Source organism: Eleutherodactylus coqui, chromosome 10 (genome assembly GCF_035609145.1).
Source record: "Eleutherodactylus coqui strain aEleCoq1 chromosome 10, aEleCoq1.hap1, whole genome shotgun sequence".
NCBI lineage: Eukaryota > Metazoa > Chordata > Amphibia > Anura > Eleutherodactylidae > Eleutherodactylus > Eleutherodactylus coqui.
In genome coordinates, this window is record NC_089846.1 from 30,725,733 (window position 1) to 30,753,523 (window position 27,791).

General features: G+C 44.8%; 1 protein-coding gene across 4 annotated transcripts in view; it reads left to right on the forward strand.

Annotated features, from left to right (window-relative positions):
- MVB12B (multivesicular body subunit 12B) overlaps positions 1-22,340 on the forward strand; it is a 133,526-nt gene extending 111,186 nt beyond the window's left edge. For 3 of the 4 annotated variants that reach the window (XM_066580764.1, XM_066580765.1, XM_066580762.1), the window contains 3 exons: positions 3,603-3,658; positions 7,055-7,135; positions 21,380-22,340. In XM_066580764.1, the coding sequence (XP_066436861.1) occupies positions 3,603-3,658; positions 7,055-7,135; positions 21,380-21,466 (224 nt within the window). In that variant the 3' untranslated portion in view covers positions 21,467-22,340. The remainder of the gene's footprint in view (positions 1-3,602; positions 3,659-7,054; positions 7,136-21,379) is intronic. The other variant, XM_066580763.1, reaches the window with a different exon arrangement.
- The last annotated feature ends 5,451 nt before the right edge of the window (positions 22,341-27,791 follow it).

The following is a 27,791-nucleotide window of genomic DNA, read 5'->3' on the forward strand; positions in this document are numbered from 1 at the left end:
TCATTTAGCACCCATTCACGGTCCATGGAAATAGCTGGGGGCAGCTCTGGACCATTTTCATTAATCTCCTAGAAGGGAATGAAGCCGTGGTAACACATGAGCGGCGCTGTACCATTCATCTGGGGAACTCGGGGTGCACATGACTAATGATTGATTGTTGGGGTCTGACCACTTTGACCTCACAATCACTAATCAACCTGTCATGTGGATGGGTGATTAATGATTTTTTTTTTTTAGAATATTTTCTTTAAAACCAGCGTTTCATCTTAGTGGTTGGAGTGAAATGATCGAAATGTATTAAGCGGTGCGTGCCTCTTAGTATATTTGGCGCATCTTTGATTATCCTTGCATCTGAAATTGAAATCTTCACCTGCCATGTGTGCTATAATTTTCTATCATAAGACTGCCTACTGGTTTTCCCGAAAATAAGACAGTGTCTTATATTAATTTTTGTTCAAAAAGGTTTAACTTTTTTACATGTATAGCTGCCGGGACACTATTTAAATTGCCTTTTTTAATTAACTGTTAGCAGGGCTTAATTTTGGAGTAGGGCTTATATTTCAAGCATCTTCGAAAAGCCTGAAAAATCATATTGCATCCTCAAAAATTCTGGAAAATCATGCTATGTCTTATTTTCAGGGAAACAGGCTACATACGGGCGAGCGCAACCTCATGGCGAGATCACGCTCGCCAATGTGCATTTTCACACTGATGCAAGGCATTTTTTTATTTGCCAAAACGCCTCCCATCACTTCTGTGAAGTAGCGATCCTCTGGCGCGGCTTTCAGGCATGTTGGAGGACCGGCAAATGTTCCCAATCGATTTCAATGGGAGACCTCACATCGCACTCGAGTGCCCATCGCACGGCGTGTGATGTGTTTTTACTGTCCCCTTGAAAGCAATGGGCGATGCGTTCCGAGGAGCGATAAAACATGGGACATGCCGAGATTGTTTCCCCGCACCGCATTGCTCATGTACAGGACTCCGTTCAAAAGAATGGGGTTCATATTCTCGAACGCCTTGTGAGACTCGCAACGCGCCTAACTGGCGTGAAATACTCGAGCCGTGTCAAACCGGCTTAAGAGTAAAGTTTTCAGGCAGCTGGCGAATCATACTGACTCATATAATAAAGATATCGGGGGGGGGACTAAATAAAGTGGACGCTTCATTAAGGCCCGTCACACACACGTTTTTGCAATACGCAGAAAATAGAGCGCATTGATTTCAGTGGGTTCATTCACAAGCTGGTTTTTGTGCGCACAATTACGTCACGCGACAAACTCTGCATGCTTTATTTTCCTCTGCATTGGAGCAGAACACATCTTGAACTCATTACACTAATTGGCCATTTCGATGGCTGGGAGCACTGGCGCAAACGCGCACAAAACGTACGGTAAAACAAAAGCAGTTGGGTGTGAAGATGTGCAACGTCCATTTCGCAAAAATTCGGCGCAAATAAATTTTCCCGTATAGATTTTATACATAAGTCACAAATAGAGGCAGCGTCCTGCATACTGTAGCAATGAGTTTAATGTATGGCCGTATACAGTGATCGGACTCCAGTGGTGACTGCAGACAGGCAGTAGCTACTAACTTGATGGCTAGGCAGGAAATTGGCACTTTACAGTTTAGTTTGCTAATATCATGATCCAATTTAGGTGCGAAGACTAAAAGTAGTTGGACTCCTGAGTAAGAATCACAAGTGGTATTTATTTCCATATGTTTATACCCAGTTGGGCCTTTTTTGGCCCTAATGACATTGGATACTCTGTGTAATACTTTCTACTAACATCTGATACACTTCAACTGGTATTTCCCTCCACTCCTCCTGCAAACATCTGGCGAGTTCTCTCAAAGAAGATGGGCGCTGTTCATATTACCTGACCCAACGTACTAGTTTGTACCAAATATGTCCAGTAGGGTTCAGGTCGGGACCCTGTGCATCCGGTCCATCATGAACATCGATATACTCAAACCAACGTAAAACAGCGTTGTCTTGTTGGAAGTATGGCTGACCATTCCCAGAGTATTACCACATTATCAGCAGCACATTAGTGTCTAGAATGTCAGGGTACACCTCCGTGTTAATGGTTATTGCCACTACAACCAACGGACCGAGACCATGCCATATAAAACATCTCCAGACCATAACGGAACCTCCGCCATACGTCTTCCCCAGACGTCCTCCACATCCAGATACGTCCATCTGAATCGCAAATTGAGTAGGACTCCATAGAACGTTCTTCCATCGCTCAACTGTCCAATGACGACTGTCCTTGCACCATCGAAGACGGGCGATGCATTGCACCTCGTGACGGACGGCTCGCGTGCTGCATGCAGTTCCCGTCACAAGATATGGCTGACCCTTCCAAGGGTCAGCATTAGAGATGAGCGAGTATACTCGCTAAAGGCAATTGTTCGAGCGAGCATTGCCTTTAGCGAGTACCTGCCTGCTCGAGACCAAAGGTTCTGGTGCCGGCGCGGGGAAGCGGTGAGTAGCGGCTGTCAGCAGGAGGGAGCGGGGGGGAGAGAGAGATCTCCCCTCCGTTCCGCCCCGCTCTCCCCCGCAGCTCCGTGCCCGCTGCCGGCACCCGAACCTTCCGTCTCGAGCGGGCAGGTACTCGCTAAAGGCAATGCTCGCTCGAGCCATTGCCTTTAGCGAGTATACTCGCTCATCTCTAGTCAGCATCTTGCGTAGCATGGTTTAGACTATATGACACAATCCGTTTACCGCTAGGGGTGTCCCAATGCCTTCAGTACGGTAGCGTACATCCAATGGCAGAATCCGCCGTAGCATGTTGGAAGAAGAGTTTGGCCCACATTTCCGGTAGACCGGCCAGGAACGGCGTGCACCGAGTCCATATTAATAACTCACTTTTGGAAACGTGTGACTTTAGTGTTTGCTAATCCTACCATAAAGTAATTAAATTTAGCATTGATGTAGTTTCCATATTTATGCCCAACACACGCACACGGAATGTGTTTGCTAATCTGCGGAGGGAGCGAACACGCTGACAGCCGTGGTGAATGTCTGTGATTTGACATTATCACATTAATAACACATCCATTCTTCAAAGCGTTTTTAAGCATGATCTGTATGATAAAGGGCATCTACTTAATTACAAGCTTGCTTAATTACAGCTGTGTGGAAACTCGTTTGTTTAGGAGGATGCTAATTACACTGCTGAGCCTTTGGCATGGGCTGGCGTTCTGTATTCCGTACAGTGGCAGAACGCCCAGATGAAGTGGCTTCAGCTTTAATGACTGCAGGTGACACGGAGAGAGCTTGTTATGCCGAGCAGCGGTGCCCTAACTCATATGTGACAGGCGCCCAGATGAGAGGCGCAGACCCGCCGAACAGGAGACGTTTCTATGAAGAACCGTCAGAACCGTATCTCCGCCGTCACCGAACGCTTTATAGAAATGTATCGAAGGCGCCGGCAGAGATGTGAAAAAAATGTCCGTCTGTCACTGATTGTAGAGACTGATACGGTTTATAAATGGTCGCTGTTGGGTTTTGGTGGCGTTTCTGTGTCGTCATCTTATTGTATCTTTTCCCGCTTATCATTTCGGTCCGTTTTTCTCTTTTTCTTCTCTTTCAGCGATGGACGGCGTTCCTTTTATGATTTCGGAGAAGTTTGCATGTGCGTCAGAGGCGGTGAGTGTGTTTATTCTCTTTTAGGTCTCTTGAAATGGAACTTCTGCTCATCGTTCTACTTAGATTCTGGAGACCCATCGGAAATGTTGTTTAACCCTTTCACAACCGAGGGTCATTCATGCGCTTGTATCCAGGCCAGATTCTGCAGTTCTTGTATTTCCACTAGTAGTAGTAGTATAACTTTTTTTTTTTCCGAGTGACTTGTGTAGATGAGGCTTGTTTTTTTTTGCAGGATGAGTCGTATTATTGGAAAACTTTTTGAAATTTCCTAGGCAATCGCACCATTTGGGGTGGGGGAGGGGGGGAGGAGATTTTTACGGTATTCATGGTGCAGTATAAAAGACATGTTTTTATTCTGTGGGGGAGCAGGAGTACAGCGGCACTAAATTTATATCATTTCTTTATATGGTAATGCTTAAAAAAAAGAACTTTTTTAAGACCAAATTAAATTGCTTTCTTTCACCATTTTTCGACCCCCATAAATTTTTCTGTCGGTCGGGGCTGTGGACTGACTTGGTTCTAGCAGGATGGCCTGGAGGAACATATGACGTTTAGATCGCTTTTTATTTGCAGGATTAATAATGTAATGCTTTAGTAAATTGGACCTTTACGGATGTAGAAATACCAATTTTTAGTTATTTTTTTAGTTTTTTTATGACTAGGAAAATGATTTTTATATATACACACTCTTTTTAATATTTTTTTATTTTTATAAAAAATAGTTTAAAAAACCTTTTACTTCATTGTCTTACCTTTTTTGTTAGCCCCCATAGGGGGCTTAAACTTTCAATCGTTTTATCACTGATACAGTATAATGCAATACTAAGGTATTGCATTATACCGTGTTTTAACAGGCTGCCTACTAAAGATGTGCTACAGGCCCGTTCCTATTGGGTAGAAATTAGAGATGAGCGAGTATACTCGCTAAGGCACATTACTCGAGCGAGTAGTGCCTTAGCTGAGTATCTCCCCGCTCGTCTCTAAAGATTCAGGGGCCGGCGGGGGAGAGCAGGGATTTCTCTCTCCCTCTCTCCCCCCCTGCTCCCCGCCGCAACTCACCTGTCACCCGCGCCGGCCCCCGAATCTTTAGAGATGAGCGGGGAGATACTCGGCTAAGGCACTACTCGCTCGAGTAATGTGCCTTAGCGAGTATACTCGCTCATCTCTAGTAGAAATACATGGTAGCCCTGGGATACTTCATAAGACTCCAGGCTGCCATGAAACCCAGACTGCACCCCTGTGATGCTAAGCGAAAATGGGTCCGTTTAGGACGTTAAAATTGTTGATTCGACATTCGATCATTTGGGACATTTAAACACAGCGGTCAGCTGATTCGCCCTGCATGAGGAGCATGTTCGGCTCCTGAGCCCGCTCCCTACACACCATGTACTGGAGACCGCTATTTACATCCTAACTGCACGAAGTATATGTATTTGGGATGTAAATAGTTGGATGTGTGTCACAAAGGTGGGTTAAAGGGGAGATTAGAAGAAAAACTATAAGGCGAAAACTGGATAGTAACTACATTATTAGGGCTCATCAGACTTTTTGCTTTGTTAGAAAGGAATAGGAAATTCATGTTGTCATTACCGTTATTAGGAGTTTGTATTTAATTGATCCTTTTGCAGTTCATAAAGTTATACTATACACATCAATACCCAGAATATACACTGAATGACCACCTTATTAGACGCGCCCATCTGGTAACGTGTATGACCTCCTTTGGCCTTCAGAACCGCGGCAATTCGTCAGGTCATAGACTTCACTAGATGTTAAAATCATTTTTCAGGAATATCGGCCCCTGTGGACAGGAAGCTTCTTGTAGTTTCTGCAGATTAGATAAAGGTGCTGACATGTCCCGACCAGATGACAGGAAGGGGTCATCGATTCATGCTGCTTGTGCCAAATTCTGACCTCCCATCAGCACGGGACAACGAGATCTGGCTTCATCTGACCTGGCGATGTTTTCCGCTGATCGGCGATCCAATGTTTGCACACATTTTGCCCCCCGCAGTCTCGCTGTTCTGTTTCTCTTTGATAGTAATTGCCTTGAACTGGTTGTCTGCTGTTATATCCCATCTGTGCTGAGGAGCAACGAATTATGTGTTCTGACATGTTGGAGCACCAGTATTGTGTTCAACTGTAGTGTGCGTGATTGTGCAACGCCTGCTGGTCAGGACACGTCTTGACCTCCTCCTCTGACCCATTTCGTCCATGACTAGATATTAGACAGTAAGGGGGATCAATGAGTGGAACAGGTTACCACAGGAGGTAGTGAGTTCTCCTTCATTGGAAGTGTTCAATCAAAGGCTGGACAGACATCTGTCTGGGGTGATTTAGTGATCCTGCACTGAGCAGGGGGTCGGACCCGATGACCCTGGAGGTCCCTTCCAACTCTACCACTCTAGGATTCCCTTTAGCTAGACACTCTCTGTATACACTCTACATCATTGTATGTGAGAGCCTTCAATGTTCGCTGCATGAAGCCCTGGCTAGTCTACCACCGATGACCGGGCCTCGTTGGAAGTCGCTGAGATTGCTGGATTTTCCCATCTAATGTGGATTCACACTGAAAATGGTCCAAGGAAAACTTGTCACTTGCTTTTACGCTGCACTGCGGGGTCACGGGGAGAATTGCCACTCCAATCACTAAAGGGTCAGTGTCACTAATAAAGTGGCCATTCAGTGTATATGGACGAATGGATGGTGAAAAGTTCATTAACTGTCCAAAGTGATGATATGTAGAACTATTAGATGGCCATGTTAGTTATCAGCTGCTGAATATAGAATGACGTATACGAGAATACATGTCATGCACTCAGAGTATTAGATATATATTCAGCGCACTCTGTACAGGCCGTCCCTATGATCAGTAGTCTGTCTTGGCTGTAGATTGGCCTGGACCACTTTGCTAGTCTTGTTTCTATAAAGTAAAGGCATTGCATCCACTTATTTGTGGAAAAAGCCAGATAATGCACTATATGCTAATGTTCATATAAGCTAGTGTTTTATTTATTTATTTCTTTTCTATTTTATATGTATTTTTTTTAGCCTATTATAAAAAAATCTGAACATGTAGAAACTCTCCTTGTTAAAAGTTTACAGATTTTCAATGTACATATTTTTCTTGTATTTCTCCATTGTATAAAGCTTGGGTTGAGCGTGTATACATCTTAGATCTTATCAGAATATTTGCTCCATTCCTTAGGTTCTTCTGCCCTCATGTGGTCAATAGTAGGAATTGCAATGCCTTGTCATTGAACGCAGTTGCTTAGGGCAGAAACCATTGTTGTACTGATTGTTGCTTGTGTTAAGAACATGATGCAAATACACTTTTTATAATACAAAGATTCCTATTTCTTTCTTAATTGAACCTCTTCAATTCTGGTTAATCAGAAAGAGGTTTCTTTGTTTCAGATGCAGCAGGTTGATCTTTTGGGGATTACAATCAAGTCCCTGGCGGAAATAGAGAAGGAGGTAAGAATAACACAAACCATTGTGGAAATGGTAGTCGGGGTCTCCATAAAGTGTTTAATTCTTTTAAGATTCATGTAAGAACTTCTTTCCTTACATCAGTATCTCCATGCCATCTTATGTGACATTCCCAGTTACTACACTCACTGGTGCAGTAGAGTTAAAGGGGTTTCCCATGGAAATACGATTGATGACCTATCATTAGGATAGGTCATCAATAGTTGATCGGCTGGGGTCTGCAGCTCAGGACACCGACCGATCAGCTGGGCGGGTGCATGCTGCTAGCACCGCACTAACACAGAGGTTGGGGCGGAAACCTACGCGCCGACCTCTGTGTAGTGGCCAGCGCTTGTAACTTCACGTACGGCTCTCGTTGAGATTGAGAGACGTGTCTGCAATTACAAGCACCGGCCACTACATGGGAGGTTGGTGTGGAGACTTCCACTCCGACCTCTGTGTATTTAGGGCGGAAGTCTCCGCGCCAGCCTCCCATGTAGTGGCTAGCACTTGTAACTGCAGGCATGGCTTTCATTGGTTTCAATGAGAGCTGTGCCTGCAGTTACAAGCGCTGGCCATTATACGGAGGTCAGCGCTGATTCTTCCACTCCGACCTCTGTGTTATTGTAGCACTGACAGCATGCACCCACTCAGCTGATCGGTCAGAGCACCGAGCGATGGACCCCGGACGATCAACTATAGGATAGGTCATCAATAGTATTTCCATGGAAAACCCCTTTAAATAAAACTTGTCATCAACTTTAAGCACCATAAACTAAGTTATAGTGGTTACAGTCTAGGTGACGTGGAGTCCGGGAAGCTGTCTCACCTATTCACATGGTCCCCTGTTCTTGCAGAGTCCCCTGGCAAAGTTAGCGCATGCACACAGCCTTCTGAAATGAATCAAGCTGAGGTGCGTATGCCGATTTCCTCAGGGAACACTGCAGGAACAGGGAATCAGGTGAGTATGAACAGAGGCTTCCCGGACTCCTCATCACCTAAACTATAACACCATGACTTTGTTTATGGTGCTTGTAATTCATGGCAGGTTCCCTTTAACAATGTACAGGCCTGTGGTAAGGAAATTTGATTGGTGGTTATGCAAAACACATAGGACTGTTTGTTCCTTTGCTCTAATCTGAAATCAGTGAAGCATTATTTTGCTAACAGTCTTGATTAAGAAAAAATATCCTGCTCTTATACAGAATTAGGTGCACCAATTAGATGCAACTACTGATCCATGAGTAAAGGCTATAAACTATATGTCTAGTCTGGTCCTTTAGTAATGTACTACACCTCTGGTTCTTGCTACTGAGGCATGTATGGTCAGAGCAGGCTCGTGTTGTGTGTTATCCACACACGAGTGTTTATATATCACATCAGAGCTGCATTTTCTCACAGAAATCCATCGTTGCACAGCTTTGTAAGAGAGATTCAAATTACTCTGTTAGCTAATTTCTGATTTGTGTGTTTGTGCTGCTCCAAGTTCAGGGCTCAGGAAAAGTTTCCTGCAAAACTGCGCGCACACTCTTTCTTTTTCTTTCTCTCTCTTTCTACTAGCTTATGTGTCTCGGACTAAAACATTGAGAAAGAGACTGCACAGCTTTGCAGGAAACGTACCTTGAGCCCTGAACTTGCAGCTGCACAAGCACACATATTAGAATGCAGAAATCGGCCAGCAATATAGAACAATTTGAACCTCTCCAGGTGCACATCTAAAAAGAATCAATATTTTTTTCATGACAATGTTCTGCTTACTCTTTAATGGCTTTTGTGCATGGGAGATAAATCACAAGATAACTGAAGATGACAATCTATGATAAGATAGAAACACGTCTGTTTCTATAAATGTACAATAAGCCAAGTACATAGTAGAATAACATTTTCCCTGTATTTTCTGCATCATGTCCTTTTCTCTTCCTCCATTCTCCTTCCTTGCTTCTCCTTACCCCTTTTGTTTCTTTTCTTCTGTTCCCAAATGGCTAGAGATTCGTCTTGATTATAATTGCTGTTAGCCACGCATATCTAATTTGTGTCTTTTTAAGAGCTAATTAGCGAGTGCTCGACATCTTTATGTGTTGTGCTCAGATCCAGTCGCCTCCTTGCAATTCAGCTCCAGGAGGTTTGTGTTTGACAAACAGTCTCCCACTCGGCTGCAGTAACCCCTTCCGTTCCTAAAACGGCTTTGCCTCTGTGTTAGTGGCCCATAGTTATACTATGTATTGCTGCATATGAGTATGTGGTGGAGGCACCTTCTGCGTGGCATCAGACACAACTAGTGACAGTAATCAATTGGCTGCAGGTTTTCAGATATTTTGGATTATTGGACAGCCGCAGAAAAGTGTATAAATTAATTTTCACTGTCCTTCATCTCTAATTGAGGGCTCAAGAATAGAAAGTGCTGCCCCACTCTATCCGACCTCCATTCTTTCTTTCTGATCTACTTAGCAGTAACGTGATGGTGTTCTCCACCTCCTCTGGCCAACAGCTGCCCACAGACACGCTCAATTATGTCATTTTTTGTAAAATATATAAATAACCAGCCCCTAGAAGTTGTCATTTTGCTCCAAAACTCGGCATGCAGTTTCATCTCAGGCAGATATACAAATGATTAGAGTTGTGGTGATTAGATGAACGGTCTTGTCACCTGAGGCCATAAAAGTGGTTCCCCTCTTGGCCTATAAGAGGCTCTCGGAGGCTCCTTGTGTGGAGTGACCTCTTCTTCCGCTTGTGTAGAGCTTGTTGACCACTAGACGCCTCTACGGCGCAGAGAAGAGATTTCACCCCGTTACCAGAGTCTGCTCTCGACAGACAAACAGTAGAGAGGATCATCTGATCATCCAGAGACCAGTGGCGCCACTGTTACAGGACTGTGCCTGTTGGAACTATTTTCAGGCGCTTGGCTGACACTGACCGTCGCCACCGTTTGCAGTGGGGTCATAATTAACAAAACTGGCCCCTACAGAGTTGAACTGCATTGTTTTCAGCGACGAATCCAGGTTTAGTTTGGGCGCTGATGACGGCAGTATTCATGTCTGGAGACCTAGGGGACAGCACCTCAATCCTGCCTTTTCTGTGGAGTCGCACACTGCCCCCTGCTGGTGTGATGGTCTGGCTGGCCATCGTATACGACAGTGGGACGCCTAGTAGTGGTACGAGGGACAATGACAGCTCAGGACATCCTGCAGCCACATGTGTTCCTCTCATGGCGGCTTCTAAAAGGCATCTTCCAGGAGGCTAATGCTCGGCCGCACACACAGGGGGGTCACAGGGATGTCCCCACAACATTGTCACACTTCCGTGGCTGCTCGGTAGCCAGAGTTATCACCGATAGAATATATGGGACCAACTTCACCCATGTAAATAAACCAATTGCAAATGGTGGGATCTAGTATACATTGGTAGTCTAAGACACTACAGGCTGCTCTGACGGGTCAGCACTGATCATGTGGACAGCACTGACCAATCAGAGCAGATATAGGGTCCTAGACTGATGATGCATAGAGAAGTAGTGTGGCCATCTTTGTTTGCCCAGGACGGGAGGGTTGCTTTAACCCCTTAGTGACGGAGCTTTTTTACTTTTTTTTTCTATTTTCGTTTTTTCCTCCTCGCTTTTAAAAAATCGTACCTTTTTTATTTATCCATCGGCGTCGCTGTATGAGGGCTTGTTTTTTGCGGGACGAGTTGTATTTTTCAATGGTATTTATTGAACAATATAATGTACTGAAAACTTTTAAAAAATTCTAACTCTATGGGTCAGTACAATTACTACGATACCAAACTTGTATTTATATATTTTTTTTGCTGTACTATTTTTTTTTTAAGGATATTTACTTTTTTTAAAATTATTTTTGGTCTCTACTTTCTGCGCACAATAACTCTTTTATTTTTCCATTGACATAGTTGAGTGAGGGCTCATTTTGTGCGGTACGTCCCGTCGTTTCGGTAGATACCATTTTTGAATACAAATGACTTTTTGATCGCTTTTTATTACATTTTTTCTTGGAGATAGGGTGACCAAAAAAAGCGCATTTCTGGCGGTCTTTTTTTTTTTTATCGGACGACGTTCACCCTGCGGGGTAAATAATGCATTACTTTGCTAGATCAGACTTTTACAGATGCAGCGATACCAAATACGTATTTTTGCTTTATTATTTAGATTCTTTTATTGCAAACGTGGCAAAAGGTTTTTTTTAACTTTTGTATTTTTTTTTTTTAATAATTAGTAACATTTTATTCTTTTTTTATTTTTTCTTTTAGTCCCCAGGAGGGACCACAACCAGCGATGCTTTGATCGCTCCTTTCAATAGATCCCTGGCTGCCATAACACCTGCACGGCTCCCCTGATCTCACCACGGGGGGGGGGGGGGGGGGGGGCGTACGGGACCCCCAAACATCGGTTGGGGTTTTAAATGCCACTGTTAGAATTGACAGCAGCATTTAAAGGGTTAATAGCGGCGATCGGCCACGCTGCTGATTGCAGCTATTGCCCGCGGTTGTTAGCTGTAATAAACAGCTGACTCCCACGCTGTATGGAGGGAGATAGCGGCGCTATCTCCCTCCATACACGTCCTGCAATGGCAGAACATAAAAACACTATTGGGCCGTCACTAAGGGGTTAAGGAACACTATAGATTAAAACCCAAAGCAAGAAAAAAAGAACAGCAGTGTAGACGTATTTTTCTTGCTTCCGTTTTGTCCTATGTTACAATTTGTTGGTAGAAATCTCCTAGTTTAGGCTTTATTTACACGACTAACATTCTCCAATGAGTTTTGTGCCTTGCGAGATGCACAGAACTCACACGAAAATAGACCCCACTGTGTGCCATGGTCATGGATGGGGTCACTTTCCGTACAAATTCTGTCTCTTGGTCCAAGTGAAAAATCGCTTTTGCGAATTAAGCCGCTTACAGTGGCATAGTAGAAGAAATCATATGGATCGCTCATGCAATCTACTGTGGTCCCGAAAAGGAAGAGCATCAAAGCAATAGTATCTGCATAGTGAAATAGTACCTCTATTACATGGGCAGGAGAAACGGATGTCACCAATATATGGGGTACTGCTAGGGAAAAGTGAGAGGGAAAAAGACCTGGGGGTACTAGTGGACTGTAGATTTAACTGGAGCAACCAATGCCAGTCAGCTGCTGTAAAAGCTAATAAAGTCTTGGGGTGCAGTAAAAGAGGTATAGGGGCGAGGGACGAGAACATTATTCTCCCACTATATAAGGCACTTGTCAGGCCTCACATGGAATACTGCGTACAGTTCTGGACACCGGTGCTCAGGAAAGATGTTACAGTGCTGGAGGGGGTTCAAAGAAGGGCAACTAAATTAATAAAGGGAATGGGAGGAATGGAATACCCAGAGAGGCTATCAAAATTGGGATTATTCACCCTGGAAAAAAGACGTCTAAGGGGCGACCAAATAACCATGTATAAGTACATGAGGGGACAATACAAGGATCTCTCCCATGATCTGTCTATACCCAGGACTGCAACGGTAACGAGAGGGCATCCGCTACGATTAGAGGAAAGTAGGTTTCATCACCAACATAGAAAGGGGTTCTTTACTGTAAGAGCAGTGAGACTGTGGAACTCTCTGCCTGAGGATGTAGTGATGGCAAAATCCATAGAGGAGTTTAAAGGTCCATTTAGACCAAAAGACTCTCGCTCAAGATTCTCTCAAAGCTGACTTTTGAGAAAGAATCGTTGGGTCTAAATGTGCGGACATCGTGCAGTTTTCGTTAACGATGAGTCTTATCAGTGCCGCACACTGAGTTCTCAGCCAGATACCACTGATACTATTGCGCGCCAGCTGTCCTTTGTATACCCCGCTTGGAGCGCTCAGCTGTATATCAGCTGAGCGCTCTGAGAAGACAACAGCTGTCTACAAAAGATAGAGGTCCCCGCTTGTCTTCTGCATACAGCGTGAGCCTTCCTTTACACACTTATGAAAAGTGAACGCTCAAAACTGTCACTCAAACTGCCCTTTGAGTAAATGTTGAGTGATCACCTTGGCGTGTAAATGGGCCCTAAGAGGGGACTAGACGTCTTTTTAGAGCGCTATGATATTACAGGATATAGACCTTTAATAACTAGCGGGGTTGTTGATCCGGCTCTTGGAGTCGGGTAGAGCCCAAACGTTGATCCAGGTGTAGTGGCCTGAAAAACAGGCACCACATAGCACTGTTTAGTTACGGGGACCGGTAATATAATAACTGGCCCTAGGGTTTAATCTGAGTCAGTTTACACAAGGGATGCAGGTAGCCTAGCAACCAGATAGGCTGTGATTGGCTGCAGACAAACTGGTCAGGTGATTATAAATAGCCAGACAACGATGGCAGGAGTCAGTTGATGAATGAGCCAATGAGACGCATCAGGCAAAGCAAGCGCCGGGCAGAGAGAGAGAGCGCCAGAAAAAAAAGTGCCAGGCAGGAGAGAGAAGTGAAAAGAGACAGAGAGAGAAATCTGAGAAACCGTGAGCAACTGAGGAGGAGAGACAGCTGTGACAGTGAATAGAGGGAAAATGGGAGATGTAAATATGGAGAGAGGGAGATAAAGAGATATAAATACAAAGAAGGATGGAGAAAGGAGAGCCAGAGTCAGCCCCAGTATATGGAGGAGTCAGACACAGGTGGATACATTGTTGCAATTTAAGTATCATTTATTATGCACTGAATGTGATGAAGACAACAGCCTCATCTCATCGCTTTATCTAATAATGCCGGTTTTGCAACAAATTAAGCAAAATATCTGTCTGCGTTATTATTCCACACCCACAACTATAAATTGTGCCCAAGGGCACTGGCGTCCGAACAAATCACAATTAATTGTAAGCCACAAAGAATAATTATTAAATTGGCGCTCACCATAGCGCTTTGTGGCGGCACGATCCAGGGATTATTCTGACTGCCATTATGGAGTCGGGAATGAATTTTTCCCCCAAAAGGGCTAATTGGCTTTTGCCTCATTGGGTTTTTTTTTGCCTTCCTCTGGATCAACAAGGAAGGGGGTGGAGGGTAGAAACAGACTGAACCAGATGTACATGGTCTCCCTTCAGCCTAACATGCTATGTTTATGTTACAGCTTTACACAGAAGGCCACAAAGCTTCTGAACTGCAAATCTGCATAAACCCCCTTCCTATATGGCCTCCTGCAGATGGCCAGATCGGATCTAACAGCGGAATCCGACCCGTGCCCCTGCAGCGACCACTGCGGCTCAGCTGCTCCCGGCGTCTCCCAGCTCTGCTAGGTGCCCAGCGGGCGCATGCGCAGAGCGGAGCCGGCGCGTCACTAGTGACGTCTCTGTGCGGGCCTCTGCGAGGCTCACACAAAATAGGACATGCCGCGATTTGTTTTCCGCACGTGTTTTCACGCGGTCAAATCGCGGCTGTCTGCATAGGATTGCATTAGATAATGCAATACTATGGCAGCGGGCACGGGTGCAAATTCTGCGGGAAATCCCGCTGCGGAATTTCCGCCCGTGTGCAGGGGGCCGATCACTGCATAATCAAGCGGGTTTGTCTTTGAGGGTGCATTCACACAAACGTTTTTCATGCATGAGTTCCGTCCAATTGCGATGTGGACAGAGCTCGCACCCGAAAGGAACTTACTGATTTCAGTGGATGAATTCACATGAACCATTTTTCACTCGCACCGATCGAAAAATCGCAACATGTCCAGTTTTTGGGCGATTAGCTTCTATGCGACTAAAGAACAAATATCGCACCGCACGTGCATGTAGATGCCATTTTCTATCTTTACAGTTGGAAAAACGTGCGCTTTTCAGGAGTGTTAAAATTCCAAATATAGTTGTTTTTTTCTTGCAAAATGTATCGCGCTCATTTAAAAAATCGCAAGTTTATAAGAGCGATATCAGGCCGCGGTTCTCGGTCCGACATCGCACTGTGTGAATACAACCTTACAGACACGGTCGTCCTCTTTTTGCACCGCTCTTTGCAGTGATATGTCTGCTATGTAGTAGTTTGTGACAAAATGGCATCCTGTTAGGGCTCATTCACACGGCCGTGATTTTGACGCGTATTACACATGCGATACACGGTTGCTTTGAATGGAGTCAATGAAGGTGAATAGACTTTCATTGATCCACTCACATTAAACACTGATACCTGTGTACAAAGGATCGCAGCATGCTCTAATTCACCGCACATCACGCAGCGTGAGCCCTATTCTGGGTAGGTCATCAGTAGTTGATGGATGGTGGCCCGCTGCTCGGGCCCCTTATTGATCAGCTGATTATCTGGCCCATCCAAAAAAAAAGACAATTGGCTAGATTGCAGGCCTACTGCAAAAACAGTATCAAAGTCACCGCCAAATGGTGCAGATCCGCACCAAAGTGCACAACATGTGAACGCACCCTCAGGCCCAATGTCCACAGACACCTGCACGGAAGATCCGCAATTCAAAGTGCCCATAGGGCAGCAATGACATTTGCTATGGAATTCAAGCATGTGGATTTGATTCGCGGACCGTTTAGTGCGAGAAACAAATCGCAGCATGCTCCATTTCTGTGCGGATTCCGAGCGAATGATCTCAATAGAAGTCAATGGCATCAGATGATCCGCGATGCATCCGCAAATACAATTGTGGATGCACTGCGGATTTGAAAGTTGAGATCAATTAGGCCTCATGTCCACGGCCTTAAAATCCCCAGCGTTTCTCCCGCACACGGATCCGCGCCCCATAGGGATGCATTGGACACCCGCAGGTAGTTAAATACCTGCGGATGTCATTTATCCCGTCAGGCACGGATCCGCGTGCAGGAAAAAAAATGGACATGCTCCATTTTTGTGCGGGTCTCCCGTGGATCCGGACAGCTTCCATAGGCTTCAATAGAAGAGCACATCCGCCGGGCCGGAGAAAGAAGATCTGTCCGCGAAGGAAGGAAGAGCCGCATCGTCCGGAGCAGGTGAGTTTATTCTGATTTTCAGCGCTCATGTCCACGGGGCAGGAGGGACCCGCTGCGGATTCTACATGGAGAATCCGTAGCGGGCCTGGTTTTCCCCGTGGACATGAGGTCTTAGGGAGGTGGGGTTGGGGATTTTCTTTCCACACGGATGATCCGCAGTGCAGCCGCGTACATCCACACAGAAAAACCATTACATCCACGATCTTCCACAATCGGTTTCCACAGGTCTCCCGCTACGGAAATGCGCATGCGGAATCCGATCTGCCCCCGGACATGAGGCCTCAGGCTCTATTCACACAGGCAAGAGGAATTTGTGGTCAGTGAAAAAAAATTTCCGTGTGATTTAGGTGTGATCTTCGGTTGCGGTTTTTGTCTTTTTATACAACAGACATCCGTTTTACATCGATTTTCAAGTGCGCTAAAAAATCCTTTTCATGTGATCCCCATAGTAACATGCGTTAAAAATGGATCGCAATGCTTTTGCGTGGCACGAGCGTGCAATCAGTTTTTTGGAACGCTCTCACGGGAAACGGGCGATTCATGAACAAGAATTGCACAAAAAATCCGCAGGATTTCAGCATCAAAAATAGAGACAAAATCTGCACACAAAATCGCCTGCCGCTTCTCTCACCTCGCTATCCGCAGCCCCTCACTGCAGCCTTACATCCCTCACCTGGTAACCACTACTAAGCGCCACCATCGCAGTCAGTGCTGAACTGGTGTATCACCTGACCGGTGGCCACAGCACTTGGTAGCAGTTGTCGGATGATGGCTGCCGATTGCGAGGTGAGAGGAGCGACCGCTGTGGATCCATCGGTGCGGATTTTAACTTTTGTTTCTGATGTGGAAATGCTGTGGACTTTGCCTCAGACTTTTCCGCTGCGTGTGATTGTACCCTCAGGCCTCGTGTCCACGGGGAAATTCGGGCCTGCACAGATACTCCATGCAGAATCACGCAGTGGGTCCCTTCTGGCCCGCAGACCTGAAGCCAAGAAAAAAGATTATACTTAGCTGTCCGAACGCTGCGAGTCTCCCCTCCGTCGTGGCCGGATCTTCTTTCTTCAGCCGGTGGATGTGCTCGGCACACCAGCAGCATGCCGCGCACATTTTAAATTTTTTTGATTTCCTACTTTCTTGCGGTCCCAACAACAGCCGTGGAACTGGACGGCTTCAATGGAAGCCGTCCGTGTGGGAAAACTGCACGAAATGGAGCATACTGCGGGTGCTTTCCCACACGTGTGATCCGCGCGGCAGGGAAAAATGACATCCGCAGGTATTTAACTACCTGCGGGTGTCCAATGTTCTCCTATGGGCACGGATCACGCGTGTGGCTTTATTAATTCTATTTTGCCCGTGGACATTGGGCCCCAGCCTTACATACTACGTTACTATGATACTTTCTCCATGACGGCCTCCCACACATGGTAATCCAGCTGTCCAGCACTCCGGATCTTTGCTAGATCTGCTTAGTTAGTGATCAATCCCCAACTCTCGTATTGTGGAATAACTGGTCAGATTTGCTATTCAGGAGTCTGGGAAAGCTGGGTAAGAATCTGTGTGCAGCGTTAATGAACACATCTGTCTGGTTATACAGTAATGAATCCTCCTTATAGTAGCAGCGCTAGGCAGATTTTCCTTTCAGGAACCCGATAAAGGTGGGTAACAAACCATGTGCAAGTATAATAGTGATCCGCTGAATATTATACCTGCCTACATGTATCCTCCCCTACTTGCTATAGTCTGGTCAGGTTAAAGAACTAAGTCACGTCACTCGTATGTGTACCTCTGCCGGAAAAATCTGCCGATTTAGGCAAAGCTATCAACCAATTGCAGCACAGCTTTAATTTCTTATACTGATGAGTTAAAACGAAACCTGAGCTGTGATTGGCTGCAATTTTAGACCGCTATCAGAAGAGTGTGGTTAGGGTTTCCACCTTTCGCCAAATGTAAAAGAGGGTGTGGCCAGGGGGGCATGGGTAGTGTCATAGCTTATCTCTGTGGCCCCAATAGTAATACCACCTCCTCTCAGGGGCCCCAGAAGTAATAGAATCATAGAATGGTAGCGTTGGAAGGGACTTCCAGGGTCATCTGGTCCAACCCCCTGCTCATAGTGCCTCCTCTCAGTGGCCCCAGAAGTAATAGTGCCCATTCTCACTGGCCCAAGTGGTATTAGTGCGCCCCTTTTGCTAAGGGTAATATGTACAAGGTAAAAATAAAAACAAATTCATATAATCTGTATAGTCTCTGATTACAGGGCAGATATGGCCATGCTTTATGTTGACATGGACAGTAGTTTGGGTTTTTTCCCCCTTTTTCCTTTGTTCTTTTTTTTTAATGTATGGCATTGTCCTGAAAGTTTTTTTAAACTTTTTTTTTTTTTTTCAACATCCATGACAATATATAAAACCTCTGTCTTTTTTTTTTCCCTTTGGTTTTGCACTGTAGCTGGGGCATCCATAGGAGCCACAGTTAAGGGGCTAAACATCCCCCTGTAGTGACAGTACTCGCTGCAAGAGCTGTTCTGGGGTCTGCTGGTGATCCTGCGATTACTGTGTACTGCCACTTTCTGTATTCTTTACATGGTGCTCATTGAGTGCTATTTAGCCTGCAAAAGAGATGTCATAAGTGGTTATAAACTGCTTCTGCCTTCTCCTTGGGGTGCTTGGCTGCCTCTGAAAGACAAGCACCCAACCTGTACCATATGACTGGCACTGTAGATTTACAATGGCACGGGCTAAGAGTCCAGGACCAAGTGCTATATGTCTGCAGTGCTGGGTCCTTACTGGGTTAAATTGGGAAGGGAGCGCATTGAACGTCAGTCAGTAGTTGGCACAGGAGATGGAACTTTTTGGAAAAGAGATCAGGAAGTGATGAGCAGCGCTTACGTAGCGCCACTCAACTCTGTATAAATATCAGGTTCTGACATCCGAATATGAGCGTTCTACAGATATTATTCACAGACTCGTCTCAGGACATTTGTAAAGAACTCCCAGTGACCAAATAACATATATACTATATAGACCGAATAGTATTACCATCCTATAACCAATACCGCCATACGATGATTACATTTCACTCCCCACATTACGCATTGTGGCCTCGGGGTGCCTTCATACATAGTGGCACTATAAAGGGTGCAGCTACCAGAGGTACCCCAGAGGTGCCGCCGCTGATTTTCATGATCTCATCCTTGAGCCATCGCTTAAAGCTGGAATTCGTGTAGAGAGGAAAAAACTCCACCACTCCATAACCTCTTCCTGGCCTGCAACATACAACTGCATCGCGGCAGGAAAGTAGTCAGCGCAAACCACGGACATTGCAGTGATGGTGCAGACGCAGGAGCAGGTGCCATCTATATGTAGTTAGCGCCGATCCAAAATGTTTAACTCCTTAGATGCTGCTTTTAGTGCTCTCTGTCACTGCAGACGTATTGCAGTGTATTATACCAGCAGTCAGATTGGACATTCAAGCCACCTCAGTGGGATTAAAAAAGGGAAAGAATGCAAAAAATGTTTCATAAATAATAAAGTAAGAAAAAATTTGAAACCAGTAAATGGTATCGACCAGAGGCGTTACTTGAAGCTCCTGGGCCCCAATGCAAAGCCTGTAACAGGGCCCCCAACTATAATGCTTTATTCATAGTACTGGGCTCCCTATATGGAGAAGAAAGGCCTTATGGGCCCCTAAGGCTCCTGGGCCCGGGTGCAACCGCATCCCTGCACCCTCTATAGTTACGCCCCTGGTATTGACACATTTGTAACAATCTGTGTGATAAAATAAAGATGACCATTTACCGCACAGTGAACACCAAAAATAACTAAAATAAAATGACACATTTGCTGTCTTTTGTTCACCCCCCCTCCCCCCCATCAAAACGTCAAAAATACTGTTTGTCCTGAAAAAAAACTTCCCTCAAACAGCGACACAATTGACTTCAACTTTTTTTTTTTTTTTAAATGTTCAAAAGTAGGAAAACATGAACTATTTTAATTATGGTTATCCCCATAACCGTTACAATCTGAAGAATAAATAGTCATTTATGGATGCGTCTATCTTTACTTCCGTTCCAATATGGTTAAGGACTGGCATTTCTCATGAAACCAATTCCATACAACATCGCAGCAAAACCTTTGGACTCTGCAACCCCCATCACAACCACTAGGTGGCCACACTAAAAAAAAAAACTGTATTTAGGATGAAGATCTTGTGACAGAGTATCGCAAAATCCTGTTGTGTTGAAAAGCTGGTTATATCAGGACATCCATGTCTGAACATACCACCCCTAGTGGACAGGTGAGGGAGAAGTCCGTACATCACACAATTGCTGAATTGCTGCTGCCTTCTAGATGTAAACAGAAAACACCAGTGTGAACTCACCTTATATATATATACTTTAAACCGGTGCCATCTAAAAATACAGCTCATCCCACACAAAAAACAGGCCCCCATATGTCCACGTCGATTTGAAAAACTAAAATAAAATTATGGCTAAAAAATGCGGTGATTACAATACAAAATATCGCCAATCCAGTAAATGGCGCACTAGGCCATGTCATTAAAGGGGTTTTGTCAGCTGTGTGTATCAGCAGGGGGCGCAGCATGTAACCCGTACCACTTGTGTAGGCCTAGTATCAGCATCAGCAATGCATTCAACCCTCATTTTATGGCGCCACGTGCGCTCTCATGAAAGTCACATCTACCTGCGAATATTTATTTTGCCGCCATAGAATTTCTATGACGGGATTGCCTTAAAAAATAGGATATGCTGCGATTTTTCTATCTTGTCTGAAAGAGAAATCACGTACATGTATAAAGGCACAGAAGATAATGGGTCATTGTCTCATGCGAGTTCCGTCCATATTGCAGTTGAACGGATCTCGCACGTGCAGATCGCCTGCGCAAATACGTCTTAGAACAAGACTGCGGTAGTGGGAGAACCTAAAAACATTAGCGCTCCTAACATGCCTAAATATTTTGCACACCCCATCACGTCACTGCTTGTAGGGTTCTTTATTTGGAGATGTGTAGTAATTTTATCATTGGCCACAAGATGGCAGTGCTGAAACACGGTGTCAGCCTTACGGTGCCGGATTAAACCCAACCACCATATTTGCCTGTTCAGTTACAGATGTAGATTTTTTTTTTATCCGAACATTCGCCACAGTTTGTGCGACGTGGCCGCCTCAATACCAAGCGAGTGGCCGCACGACGTTAACGGCATACGTTAATGCCGCAGCAATTTAACGAACGCTACATCTGTACTTCATAATCCATATGAATAATATCCAGCTGACAACCTTTTCCGCTTTTTGTCTTCCCACAGTATGACTACAGCTTCAGAACAGAACAGAGCGCCGCAGCCCGCCTGCCCCCCAGTCCTGCCCGTTGCCAACAGATGCCCCCACCGTGAAATATTGGAAGATTGGCTAATGCATTCGGCGCGCACAAGTACTACTGAGCAGAACCCATTGCTGCTAACCATAACCTCTAACCCCTGCCCTGCCGGAGCGGCAGACGTGAAGAGTTGGTGGAAATTTTTTCTAACAGGATGTTTTTGTATTTGGTATTTTGTAAATATAGATACTTAAAAAGACAAAAAAAAAAATGCCCACGTTGAGTTGTATTATCCGTGCTGAGCTCGCCGGCTCCACGCGCTCCAGTGTTATGCTATACTAAGTTTTTCTGCACACTTCCGGTCTCTGTAGAAGCGATATCGATGAGCGGTCCGGGACAGCGGCACGTGATGATTCTGTATCGTTCTAACCGAACAAGGAGCAAATAATCTGTAACCGCATGCGATTGGGTGTGCGAGGAGGCCAGTAAAAAACGCGTTGGGAAAGACAAATGTGAAGATCCCGTGATGCTCATACCTGTTATAGGGCCTTGGCATTATTTTTTAGGTTTTTGGGGCTATTCTGCAACAATCCACTTTCTGTTGTGGAATAGTTCCATTCCCTGTGAAAGCTCCCTAAAGGGGAGGCTATTGAAAGATGAGAAAGTGGAACATGTACTTGAGAGTTTCAGAGTCTATAAACCGATGTTTTGGTTTGGGAATTTTATTTAATTTTCTCCCCCCTCATTCTACAGATGAGAGTGAGATTGATCAATTCTTGTCGAGTCTGAGAGGGTGCAGCCAGTCCCCAAACGGCACAGCGAGTCCCCAAACGCCACAGCTTTCCAGGAGGACGTGCAAGTACATAAAATAAGTGTAGGAAGAGAGTGGTTGTAGGCGCAATCCCTTTTCTTAAAGAGACATCAGACGTATTTCTTGGCTCGACTCCTCTGTTTTCATTAAGAATTAATCCAGCATACAACAGACACGTTTCGGGGCCATTGCGCCCCTTCCTCAGTATTTTAGCTAGGGACACACAGATCTGGTGTGCTCCACTCCTCTGTAAAGAGAACACACCAGTGCCGGCTGTGTGTCACCAACTAAAATACTGAAGAAGGGGCGCAACGGCCCCGAAACGCGTCTATTGTATGTTGGATTAATACTTAATAAAAAAGAAAGGAGTCAAGCTAAGAAATACGTCTCGTGCCTCTTTAAGGAAAGGGATTGCGCATACAACCACTCTTTCCCTACGGCTGGGTTCCCACGGGACGGAAATGTCGCGGTTTGCCCGCACCAAAAAATGTGAGATGGGTGCATCTTAAAAACCTGCGGCATTTTGCTGCGGCTTTTGGAGCGGTTTCACCATAGAGAGGAGAGAGGCCACAGTGGGGGAAAAAAATAACACGCTGCGGCTTGAAATTTCACACCGCATCGCCTGTTCCGCCCGGCTTTGCCGCGACTGATTGGCCGCCCTGTGTGGATGAGATTTTTGCAAAATTAGGAGCTGTGGGCGGATTTACTGCACAGAAATTCTGCACTGAATTTCCACAGCAAATCTGTCCCGTGTGAACCCGGCCTAAAGAGGGAAGGTTTGAGGCTAGATAAAAATCTCCCATTTTATAGAAACCGCACCATTTCCCAGCTCTGGCTACAATTGCGGCTCAGCCTCACTTACTTTATTGGAACTGAACTGCAATACCAGAATTAGCCTGTGGACAAGAACGGAGCTGTTTCTGAGGACAAAATTAAAAATAACATTTTTCTTGTAATCTTAGATAATCCCTTTTAACATTAAACATAATGTACCTGCCTTAAAGGAACACTCCAGGGATTTGTTGTATTTCTTTCTTAGTGTACAGTAGGCATGAAATGCCGGTAGAACAGTCAATGCACTTACCAGTCACTCGGCATTAGCTGCATTACCATACACTGTATACCCATTGTACACCAAGGAAATAAACCTTTTCTCCAGAGTGTTCTGAAGGTGCCTCGGTGTCCATATAAGAAGGTTCTGTGTAACTTCGACAGTTGGACATCTCTCATGCCTATTGACTTGCTATGGCGGTTGTAAGTCAAGGCTTGGAAGGCCTGAATGCTGAAAGCCAGAGATAGCTAGATACATTTAAGTAGACCTTTCTATTTGGAACAAGTTGAAAATATTTATGATTCTACTTTTTAAGATCTGTAAAGAGTTGAATACTTTTGACTTTTTCGTCCTCGTGGCCATAAGAAGGTGGTCACCTTTGGAGACATTGCTTTACTGTTAGCTTCTGTAGGAAACATAGCATCATGTTCATATCTTTGTACTCCTTATGAAGGAATGAACATAGCTGTGAGGAATACATCAAAGGAGAGGTGGAAGCGTCCTAAAGTGCGTACTTCCTCCTTAAACAAGTAACACTATAATGATTTATAGTTGGAGAGCTCTGATCCACACATGTGACCCATCTCAGCTGCCCTCCCTCCGAAGTTTCTTCTCTAGATGCCTGTATATCAACAGATCGCTTTAGATGAGGTCAGCAAAGTGTGATAGACCACACTGATTTGAGGGTCTCTTATAGTACAAACACCTGGGGTAATTTCGGAGGCGCTGAGAATAATTACATCACCTGTACAAAGACTAAGGAAATCCTGCAAACATGGCCTGTTGGAGAGACTTGAGAAACACCATGGTAGATCATAGGATAGATGAATCCTAACGATCAACATTATGAATGGTGATGGGATGTATCTCTAATTAGACGAGTAGAGACCATTTAACTAATGAGTGATCAAGGAGATCGGGGCTCATCTGCCTGGCCTTGTATACAGACTGATTCAAATGCTCTTAAGGGTGGAATGATCGTTAATACAATTGTTTGACCCCATGGAGCTGTCCTTGGTCGCCTGCATATCTGTCCATGTAGGTGACCAGTAAACTTGCATAAATTAGGCAATCAGCTGATGAACAGGCCATGTAAAAGGGCAAGCAATCAGCTGATTGCTTGTACTTTTACATGGCCCAGTGATTGAGCAAAAAAAGTTCAGGCAAGCAGTCTTGGCTGATCAGGCTGTGAAAAAGGCCCAAGATCTGTCACCAGTCTGACTTCATATACCATCTTGCATGATTCCAACCACAGTTTAGAGAGGATTACTATGGGTATAATTGGGCACTATATGGGTACAGATTCTAAAGTAGGGGTCATAGTGTTCAAACTGATTTCAGTGTTAGAGTGTATGGACACCTTAAAGTAACCCTACAGTTTTGGAACAAAATTCTGTCCCAGGACCAGACAGGGATGGGGTAGATTACCTGCAGCTGTTTTCTTCCGTCCCTCCAATCCAACAGTTGCCGGTCCCATTTTTGTCGGTCCAAAATGGCTTATGCAATCTTTAGGCTACCTAATCCGCACAAGCTATTGGTAGTGTTAACTACCTGTGTGCTATACCTGCTCTCCAATTGACTGCAGTTGCTTATGTAATCTGCAATGGCCAATTAGAGCAGTGCGAAGTGTTCACTGGATAGATGGAATATTGCTGCAGCCATCTTGGATGGCAGAAAGTGGGGCAAGCTGCCGCCCATAATGTATCCTCCCCGTCCTTTCATGCGCCACAATTTTGTCCCAAAACTGGAGGATCGCTTTAAAGTGACTTTTCTTGGGACTGGTATGGTGGTATATTACCTGCTGTTGCTCCTCCACGCCATTGTCCCTTTGATCCGATGCTTATGGATCCCGTTTTCAGTCATGCAAGCTGGCCACCACAATTGTCTCACTACCTTATGTGCAATGTGCGCTACTCTCTGATTGGCTTAGTGCTCATCAAATGAGCAGCACGGGCCAATCAGAAAGCAGGTGTACTGAATCGGTAGCATTACGCTGTGTAGATTAGGTATTTGGAAGGTTGAGGTGGCCATCTTTGATTATCGAAAGCCGGGCCCAAAAACGCCACATCAGAGAAGCAATGGCACTGAAGATCAACAGCAGGTAATAGAACTACCCTCTGGTTCCTGGACAGAATTTTGTCCCTGGACCAAAGGGTCACTTTACCACAAGAGTTCAATACTGGAAGGTATTAAGTAATAACCCAAAAAATTTTTTTGAACCGTCCATGATTTTTTATGACGATCCGGTCACCTGCGCTCGTTTTTTAAGTTGTGTATCGAAGCAAAGCACCACAATGGTTATTTCTTGCTAAAAGCGGATTAGATGTTGGACAGATGGCATTAGCCAGATCCTCTTTGGGGTGTTTGGACTTCTCTTTGTGTTAGACACATACAGGATACATTTCATAAGCAACAGATTTCTTGTAATTATTCTTTTAAATTAAAACTGCTGCGGGTTTATGAGAGGCGACTCTGCGGCTGTAATCCAATATTGTGTGAGAGCTGGACTCTTAATTAAATATTAAATGGACTTTAGAAAAAATGTATTCTGTCATTTCACAATAGATGATGATGAACCTGGCTGAGCTAGTCCATCATTGGAGATTTTAACCAGTTGTTGTCCCAAGAGTTTCGACATTGTGTTAAGAATTTAGAGGGGGTTTCCAAATTTCAAGGCCTTACAATAATAATTTTTAGGCAGACCATGAACCACTCGTGCATCCTCATCAGTAAGGGTGTACCAGGCTGGAGTCATCGGCCTAAAGTTGGATCGCCTAGAATACACTAGTAGGTTATTTTACAGTTGAAGGAACTGGTTTATCAAAAACACAGAGCACTTTTTTGGCCAACATTTATCGGGAACCTGTGAAGATCGGAAGCACTTACTGTTACTGTGGGGATGTCCGTCCCTTGAAAAAATTCTGTGATTTATTTAGGGATTGTTACTCTTTTTTGCCGATCGTATTACACTTTTTTTTTAATCTGTTAAAAACTGGTCCAAGGAAAAGGGTAAACCCTTTCGAATCCTCTGTCTGACGTCTGAAGACATTATGATTTAAGGCTGTACAGCTCCAACGTTGGAAGACGTCCGTCGGGGTTCTCTTACTGTATATTGCCAGCCTCTCTGCTGTCGGAGCCTATCCAATGTGTCACCTCATGTAGTACTGGCTTTAGCCAGCAGATAGCGCCATTGTATAACGGCAGAGAAAGAGTAAGCCCCCTAGGAAAACCAGGATATAAATTGGACTGGAAAGGGTTAATATGGTTTAGCATCTGACTCTCTTGATTTCTCTTTCCTAGCTAACTAGATACTAGCATTAAAGCGACTCTACAGCCCCGGGACAAACTTTTTCAGACTGAATGGGGAGTAATATTACCTGGTGCTGTCCTCTCGCCTCTATTCTTCTACCGATTCGCCCTTTGGTCTTCCAAGATGGCCATAGGGATTCTTGGAATACCCTGGTGCCTCTGAGCAGTGACCCACCCACCCATTTCAATCAAACTTTAGTTTAAAGAGTCACTTTAAAGAATCTTAACATTCAAGTTGCATTTTCTTTAATATAGTATAGGGGGCAATTTGATTGTAAGGTTTGGCTACTGCCAGCTAATATTAAGGGGGCTGTCAAGGTATACTCCCCTTTTTGGTCTAACATTGGGCGTGGATAGATGCAACTGTACGCTGCAGTCTGGCACCCAGAGTATTCTGCAGGGATCAAATTCTAATAATGGGACCCATGCCTTGGTAAACCCAGCTACCCACAGTACAGTTGCGTCATTCTATACTCTGTCAGATCAGACAAGTCGTTTGCCTAATCTTTTTGAAATATGTTGCTTGCGCTAGTACAGTGGAGGGAAATCAACAGTTGAATGTAGTCATTGAGTGCTCATCCTGCGGCGCCTGCTCCTCTTTGTACTATAATCAAGGAGAGAAGGCTGCGTATGCTCTGTAAATCTCTGTTGTGATGCACAGTAACTGAATATGCCAGAACCCTTCCGTATGCACATGGTGCATAGAGGACATTGAACATAGTTACTGGCCTTCCAAGAGATGGTAACTGTTTCTGAGGCCCCCAAATGTGATAAGTTGACCACCACTCCTTCAGTATGTAATTTGTTCCATCCCATACTGGATTGAAGTCTCCTCTCTAGTCCACTAGGAGAGTTGATCTCTGAAATATGATATAGAATGGGCTTAAATGAATTATCCGGGATGTGAAAAAAATCTAAAAAATGTTCTAAAACTCTAAGAACCAAACTTGCTTATACTTTTTCCTGGTGATTAAGTGCTGACATTCCAGAGGTCCCCCGTCAGTCTGTATTTGCAAGGGGACAGTAATGTCATTTCCTACTGCTCATGACCATTGCAGCCAACAAGTGACCTCAGCAGTCGTGTGCCTTACACCGCTCAGTGATGGGAGTCAGGATGCCACGAGTAGGGCATATTAACTGCATCTGCCACTAGAGCATACGAACCATCATTGCTGCCCGCTTGCAAATATATATTGGGGAGGGACCATCTGAGGTTCAGCCCTGGATCAT